Genomic DNA, 8,491 nt, shown 5'->3' with positions numbered 1-8,491 from the left:
ATACTTACCAGATATACCAGAGATGGACCCAGTCAGTGGTCAAACAGCTGGGGACAAAGCAGAAAGATCAGATAATATAGTGAAAGCTTATTATTATGTTGGTGTCAGAGAAAAGGATACAACCTATATAATTAATATTTTCTATAGATGACCCTTTAGAATTTGATTTAATTTGTAGGAGAACAGATATATAGAAGATATTTTATAATGTTGTTTCATTTACTATATATCTGAAGATGGAAGAGGGTTCCTTCTGGCTTCTACCATCAATTTCCTCCTTCATTTGACTCATAGGAACAGCCTCTTTGCCTAGACTAACTCTTCTACATGTGCTCTATTTAATTTCCTCCAATTTTTTCTCAGAAAACTTTCCCCCTCTATTATTCCCAGCTCATTATTCTTACATCAACTGCCTACATCTTTCTTCACTAGATCAAACCATCCCCTCTAGCTATCCTTTAATATCTTTCCTCTGTTTTGTGGCTAAACTTGATAAGTCTTTCTTTTATACTGTACTAAGAGTTTCTACTTACTTTTAACTTCTTTAACTCTGCAGTCTGGTCTTTAAAGTTACTAGTGATCTTGTAATTTCCAAATCTAATTTTTCTCAATCTTTATCCTCCTTTATGATTTTCTCTGCAGCCTTTGAAATTCTCAATCATTCTCTGCTCTCTCTTTTTATTTTTTCATGACTCTGCTCTCTCCTAGTTCTCCTCTCAGAGAGATTTGACCTCTCTTTCTTGGTCTTCTTTGCTAGAGCTTTAACCAGGTCATGCCAGTTAGCCATGGTGTTTCTTAAGGTTCTATCTTGTCTATTTCACTTGGTAATCTCAACAGCATCCATGATTCAATTATCATCTCTATGCAGATGATTCTCAGATATATTTATCTAGTCTTAATCTCCATTCTAACCTCCAGTTTTACATTTTTAATTGGATAGCCCATAGTTACCTTAAACTCAACACGTACAAAATTGAACTCATTATCTTCCCCAACTTCTCACTAACACTTTCTGTCTTCCTAATTTTCCTATTACTGTTGAGGACACTATCATTCTCCCAGTCATCCAGGTTTCCAATGTAGGTGTCATCCTTAACTGCTCCCTCTCTCTCACCACCATATTTAATCTGTTGCCAATGCCTGTTGAAGCTACTTTTGTGAAGTGCATTACTTTACTTTTCTATGTGCCCCCTTCTGTCCTCTGACACTGCCCTGGTGAAGGCCTTGACCTCATGGCTAGACTATTATGATAACCTTCTGGTTGTTCCCCCTGCATCAAGCCTCTCACCATTCCAGTTCACCCTCCATTCAAATATTGAAGTGATCTCCTTGACGTACAGGTCTGACTACGTCAATCTTCCTCCCTCCTCCATTCAGTAAACTAGCTGATTTATATTGAGTTTGCCGTCCATAAAGCACCCAGAGCTTTTTGAATACTACTACTAATATGTGTAGCAGCACTTTAAGATTTGCAAAGCACTTTATGTATGTTATCTAATTTGATCTTTATAGCAACCCCAGGAGGATGGTTTTATTATTATCCTTTTACAGATGAGGAAACTGAGGCAGATAGCTATTAAGTGACTTGCCAAGAGCCACACAGCTGCTGTGTATCTGTAGGCAGCAATATTCTATCTCAGGTCTTCCTAACTCTGAAAGCAGTGCTCTATGTGTAGGGTGCCACCTAACTACTTCATACTATTCTATTCAGTCCTTAAAATCACATAGCAACTCCTAGTCTTATTTTCTCTTGTGTATAATGGACATAATAAGAATTTTGCTACTCATTGTAATTGTAAGGGTCAAATGAGATCAGGCTCATGGCAGTGCTCCAAATCCATAAAGCATTCAAATTCAAATTCCCTGGTTTCTGATTAATTGATCAGTATACACTTAGGAAGCACCTACCATGTGCCCAAGACTGCTATGAGGATCACAAAATAAATATGGAAACTATAATTCCTACCCCATGACTCATATAACTTCTGTAGAATTCTTTATACTCGCTATACTAAAATTTTGTCCATGTTTAATGTTTCTTCTCAAGCCACATTCCTTAATACTTTTCTTCAGAGCTGCTTACTATATTTGTCATTAACAAGCAGCAGTGGTTATGATGAGAAACCTCCCACTATGTGCTGCTTTAGCTAAGCAAGACAATGGGATCAATCAACTGTTCATTCAACAAGTCCCTATTGAGCCTAGGTCCTACAGACTAGATTGTATACTATGTTCTGAGAGCATAATAACAGAGAACATTTCTTTGGTACCTACTGAATGTATGCCCCATCCTGTCCCCTTCCTCAAGGGTACTAATCCAGATTCTTTTCTCTCACCTCTAATCCCACATCTGTATCCTCATCCCTCACTCTTAGAACAGATGATTTTAGCTTTGATTCCCTAAAATTGAGACTATTTCCCATGAGCTCATTTATCTTTCCTTCTCCATTCCTTTAAATTTCTCTACTTCGTTACTCATTTTAAATTTTTTTGTCTGAGCAGAGAAGAATTATTGTTCTCATTAAGTTCATCGTCCCTCCAGTGTCCTTTTTCTTCTATTGCTTCCTTCAGGATTATGTTCTAGCAGTCATCCCCTCTCTCCTAGATGCATTTTCAAAGTTATGCTCTTCTCTACCTCAAGGCTAATTTTCTATTTGTTTGGCTCTGGTCATATTGTTCCTTTGCTCAGAAATCTTCAGCAACTCACTGTGGTTCCCACCAATGTAAATTCAGGCTTCTTTGCTGGTCCTCCACAATCTGATGCCCTACTTAGCTCATATTATTCCCCTCTGTACAAATTCCAAGTTCCCCAGAACATGCCCCTCTCTCTGTCCCTCTGTCTGTCTCACTGTCTTTCCTTCCTTCTCTCCTTCTATTCCTCCTTCTCCCCTCCTTCCCTCCTTTTCTCTTCTCTCTCTCTCTCTTTCTCTCTCTCTCTCTCCTCCTTCTTTCTCTCCCTTCCTCCTTTTCTCCCTCTTCTTTCTCTTTTCCTCCTTCTCATTCTCTCCTACTGTCAAATATTTGTCCATCTACTAAAGTCCAACTCAAATGCTGTTTCCTCCTGATTTAATTTTGCATTTCTAAAGGGTTTATATTAATATTATATATATATATATATAATTTTGTGTTTTTCTCTATTTTAACTCTGAGATGGTAGAGATTTTACCTTATCTAAACTTTTTGGTGTAATAGATTATTGGAGGTGAAATAAAACTTAGATTAAAATCCCAACTCTGACACTTTGTTAACTTTGGTCAGTAAATTCTTAGATGTGGAGATGGAAGGGACCTTAGAGAGCATCTAGTTCAAATCCATCATTTTAGAGAAGTTGAGGTGCAAAGAGGTTCAGTGGTTTTCTCAAGGTCACCAAGGGAATGAGTGGCAGAGCCAGAAACTAAACTCAGCATCCATGATTCTTGGGGTAGCTTTTTTTGGCTGTACCACTTTGACTTCCTTTACTTAATCTCACTATAAATTGGTTACTTCATCTGTAAAGTGGGAACAGCTCTCAAGGTTGTTGTGTGTCTCAAAAATCTTTAATCATTAATATGAGAGAAAATAAGTGTCAAATAGGACATAACTCTCATATTCAAAGAGTTTATAATATATCTGAGAAAACAGAATAACATTTTTTTTGAAAAATGATTAAATGCTAAACTGTTTAGCATTAATAAAAAATATAATAGGAGATCAAAGATGGAAGAGATCAGTGTGGGTCAGGGAAAACTTACAGGGTTTCTACATCAAGTAAGATGAGAGACTATTTCATCTTTCCTTCTCCATTCTTCTAAATTTCTCCATACCCATTTTCTCTTCCACATCATGACTTTCCCCATTGTGGCTTTGATGTCATGGGCAGGCATAATAAGTTAAATGGGAATGGGGGGGGGGGGTTGCAGAAGCTGGAGATGACATCAGCTGGTGCAGATGACAGAAAACATGCAGACTGTGTAGTCTATGACCAAACACTTTACCCAATTTTTACCATAAGGTACTATAAACACTCCACAAAAGAAAAAGAAAAAATTCCAACTTCTTTGGCATGAAACGAGGGCCAAAATTTTTTTACCTGGATTTTCCAGATGATGCATCCCTAACCCCTGCCATATTAATATTATGTTAAACAGAAACAGATCACATATGTGAATGTTCAAGGCCTATGAGGGCAAGGACCCAGCAGCTTATTTCTACACCTTCTCACATGTCTAGCATACTGCTTTATATGTCCACAGGTCGTAGGAAACTGCCTGAAGTCCATAGAGGTTAAACAACCCATCCAGCATCCTACAGTGTCAGAGGCAGGATTTGAAGTCAGGTCTTCCTGATGCCAAGTCTAACACCATCTATTACACTCTGCTGCCTTTACACAAAGCATTTACTAAGTGAGGAAATGAATAACTATGGTGGCAAATGTTAAGTGAGAGTCAAATATGAGGTGGTAGTGCTTAGGAAATCCTGTCTGTAGCTGGGATCTATACCTAAAGCCCAGTATGGATGCTGGATGACTCATAAAAGCATTTATATACTATGACTGCATTTTATAGAAGATGAAATTAATTCTACTTTTACGGATGGTGACATTATAAGCAATGCTGGTTTGGAATCATTAGGATAATAGCAATGCACATCCTTGCTTCTGTACAGTTTATCTCTGACTGTTAATGCTTATCTCACTGATCTCCCATGCCTACCAACTTCTGGTCCTCTGCTCCTCATTCAACATCCCTTACTCCCTGGGAAATGGGTTTGGGGGTTCAGATACTCACTGCTCAGGAGCCACACAGTTCTCTTCACAAGTCACCCAAGGAAGCTACAAAATGCAAAAGTAACAGATGATTGTAGCCTGCTCTGCCACATAATATGTCTGCTTATATCTGGCATTTCCTCCTCCTTTGGCTGGGACCAATTTCCTCCACTGAGAAGAGAACAAACTTGAATTCAATCCATGTTTGTCCCAGTCAGCTTCCCTGTGTTTGAAGGTCAGAGGTTTGGCTCAAGACCTGCTCATTTTACATCTTACAAAAGCATGCCCTTCTAAAAATATGGGGATCAGGGGCTGCTGAGTAGCTCAGTGGATAGAGCCAGCCCTGGAAACAGGAGTCCCTGGGTTCAAAATTAGGCTAGATACTTTCTAGCTGTGTGACCCTGGGAAAATCACTTAACTTCAATTGCCTAGCCCTTAACCACTCTTCTGCCTTGGAACTGACACTTAGTATTGATTCTAAGACAGAAGGCAAGAGTTTTTTCTTTTTGTTTCTTTTTAAAAAATCAATACTATGTACTACTTCCAAGGCAGAAGAGTAGTAAGAGCTAGGCAATGGGGGCTAAGTGACTTGCCCAGGGTCACACAGCTAGAAAGTGTCTGAGACCAGATTTTAATCCAGGACTTCTCTGGGCCTGGCTCTCAATCCCATGAGCTATCCAGCTGCCCCAAAGTAAAGGGTTAAAAAAAATACAAGGACCAGGCAAAGGAGTATAAATGAATTTGTGCAAACTTCTCCCACTATTGCCATAATGATGGATAAGAATAGGTGAATAAGCAGCATTCTTTTTGTAGATTGTATACACTTATGTCTGAGCATCTGAAATGAGGACCCAGGTATGTTTTGGTGAGTCTTAAAAAAAATCTGTCTGGCTGAATAATACTACCAGCTTAAGGGAATGCCTAGGAAATTTCAGTTTCTTCCCTTTCCTCCTTAAGTCCACCCTGCAAAGTCCTTTTTGCTCACCTAAAAGCACACAGGATAACAAGGGCATAGAGCCATAAAGGGTATAAGGCAATAGAAAATCCCAAGCTCCCTTCCCTCTCTCAAGGTCCAGAATAGTTCCAGTGACTCACAATATTGTCCAGAGTAATAACCCAACCAAAGGGAAGTGTGGACTTGCTTCTCTTCTAGTCAGCTTCTCCTGCAAAGACGTCTCATCACTCCATTCACCAATGGGGCTCCCACTTCTGCCATGGCTCAGTTACTTTCTGCCTTCAAGTTGCTCTTGAATACTTTTCTCCTTATCTGCCTTCGTAGCTTCTGCTCTCTCTCTAGGATGCCATCCCTCAATTCCCTGCCTCCAATAGTAGTAGTAGTCTCTCGATTTTGCCCCACCACTTTATTTTTTTAAAACTTATCTTCTTTCTTATAATCAACACCAAGTATCAGTTTCAAGGCAGTAGAGCAGCAAGGGAGAGGCATTTGGGATTAAGTGACTTGCTCAAGATCACATAACTAGGAAATGTCCAAGGCAAGAGTTGAACTCACAACCTCTCTATCTATTGATCCACTTAAGTGCCTTGCCCCACCACTTCTTGATCAGCTCTTTTCCAATCTCTTCCTCCTTTCCAAAGCCTTTTTGAGTTATCTTTCTTCCATCAGAATACCAGATGCTTGAGTGAAGGAACTGTTGTACTTTTGTAAATGTGTATCCTTGGTACTTAGTACAATGTATGATATCAAGTGAACACTTATTAAAAGCTTGTTCTCCACTTGCCCCCCCCCCCGCCCCCTATTACATGACTTCACTGGTAACAATTCTTCCTTAGCCATGCTTTTTTTTTTTTAAACCCTTACTTTCTGTCTTAGAATCACTACTGTGTATTGGTTCCAAGGCAGAAAAGCAGTAAGGACTAGGCAATGGGAGTTGTGACTTGCCACATAGCTAGAAAATGTCTGAGGTCAGATTTGAACCCAGGACCTCCCATCTCTAAACCTGGCTCTCAATCCACTGAGCTACCCAGCCCCCCCAAGCCATGCTTTTATATCTTCAAATCTATATCCCTTCACCTTTGAATGGCTTGCTCTACCCAGCTGTCATATCACCCTGTGAATGTACCCTCTAACCAAGAATACCTGCTCATAGCTCTAATGATCAATACTTCCCAGTGTGTGTTGAGTTTAATAGAACTGAATTCTCAAATACGAGAATAAAAATTGAATGTGCTCAATAGGTATAAAAATGTATGAGTGCCTACGTGAAAAATAAAAGGTGAGTAGAACACCATCTCCATTTCATAAATAGCTAACCAAAAGAATAGCACTTATGTCCCCAAGAATTCTGGTGTGAACTACTACTCTTAAGGCTTATTCCCTATCTTCCTCTCAGTGAGTCTTGTTTTAATCCAAACTTCCCAGTATAAATTGGTCTGAATCCTGGGGAAAAAGGATCCAATGAACTTTTTCTTCCCACATCTAATAATCAAGTCCAGTTCTATGCTAGCCTGTGATACATACTCAGATGGAAGACATCCTGAAGCATCCCTAAGGGATCAAATTCATTCTCCAATTCCCTCTGCTCTTGTGGACCCTGAATTTTCTCTTTAATAAAGGGATGATGGTCACACTAGGGGTGTAAGAGAGGGACAATTTCCTCGTAAACCTGACCTTGATATATATCACAGAGTAGTCTGTGTGGAAGGAAAAGGTTGAGAAACATAGGTTTAATGTATCTCATTACATTAAAAGAAAGGAAAAGAGGAAATTTGACCTTCCTGTGGTCATTCTAATGGTCTCCCATCAACCCACCTGAACCCAAGATGATTCTAACTTCCCTTCTTTACTTCATTTTCAGTCTGTCCAGATATACATGTGTGCTAGATATTCCTTTATAAGATCTTGCAATAAAATCACCATGGCTAAACTGACTTCTCCTAAACAAGACCTGTCTCCATTCGCCTTCTTTACCCCATTTAGCATCTTCCTTCTCGCATACCAGCTTACCTGGGAAAGACACACCAGAGTAGAGAAACTCACAAACAGAAGATGGTTGTCCATGGTGTTGAGTTTCTATGTCTTCTGAATCATGTAGTGTCTACTTGCTGTCTTCTTTCAAAATCCTGAGCCATCTCAGGCTCCTGGACCTAAGGACTATGAAGAAGAGAGACTCTCCACTTAAATGAACCGCCACTTGCCTCTTTCAAATCTTATTTTTTACAACCTTTTTACTTTCATATCTTCTCTTTCCTTTCTTTGATCAGAGTTTGCTCCTCCTTTATTGCCTCATTTTACTTCCTGTTTCCTTTCTGTCTAGTCCTGCTTTCTTCTCTCCTTTTTCCTGTGAAAAATGATTCAGGTCAGACCCATCTGTTCTCCATGCCAGTTATTTTTCCTATGTATTATTGGTTTTCTTGACTGGGGAGAGAAGGTAAAGCAAAAGGTGTTTGCTCACAAGCCATACAATTCCAATACTAATTTTCCTTTTTGCCAAGAAAACAATAATATTCCTTCTCTTTCCCCTACAACCCCAGAGTGACTGCTGGGTATTAAAGTGACAGGGCTGACCTCTACCTTACTCCCCCATGTGACCACTCCCCCTCCTCCCCCTCTCTAATGGCATTACCTTCCCCTTGCTGCAGCTGAAGTCAGAAACTTGCTTGGTTATGGACCATTTACCCTCAATCTCCAGAATATCTGAGGAGATTGTCAAATGGCCTGGAAAGCCATCTCAAGCTCTGGTAGGACAAGGGTGAAGATTAAGATCAGGAAACCCTGAAGTAGCCACT

General features: G+C 39.7%; 1 protein-coding gene across 1 annotated transcript in view; it reads right to left on the bottom strand.

Annotated features, from left to right (window-relative positions):
- The window catches only part of TMEM52B (transmembrane protein 52B), a 17,564-nt gene extending 9,308 nt beyond the window's left edge, over positions 1-8,256 (bottom strand). The window contains exons 1-3 of the mRNA XM_007503738.3: positions 7,710-8,256; positions 4,767-4,810; positions 9-47 (exon numbers count right to left, since the gene is read on the bottom strand). Of these exons, the coding sequence (XP_007503800.1) occupies positions 9-47; positions 4,767-4,810; positions 7,710-7,763 (137 nt within the window). The 5' untranslated portion in view covers positions 7,764-8,256. The remainder of the gene's footprint in view (positions 1-8; positions 48-4,766; positions 4,811-7,709) is intronic.
- Positions 8,257-8,491: the final 235 nt, after the last annotated feature.

This window comes from Monodelphis domestica, chromosome 5, assembly GCF_027887165.1.
Source record: "Monodelphis domestica isolate mMonDom1 chromosome 5, mMonDom1.pri, whole genome shotgun sequence".
Classification (NCBI taxonomy): Eukaryota; Metazoa; Chordata; class Mammalia; order Didelphimorphia; family Didelphidae; genus Monodelphis; species Monodelphis domestica.
The sequence above is the reverse complement of the archived record's forward strand: the minus strand, read 5'-3'. Positions and strand labels throughout refer to the sequence as shown.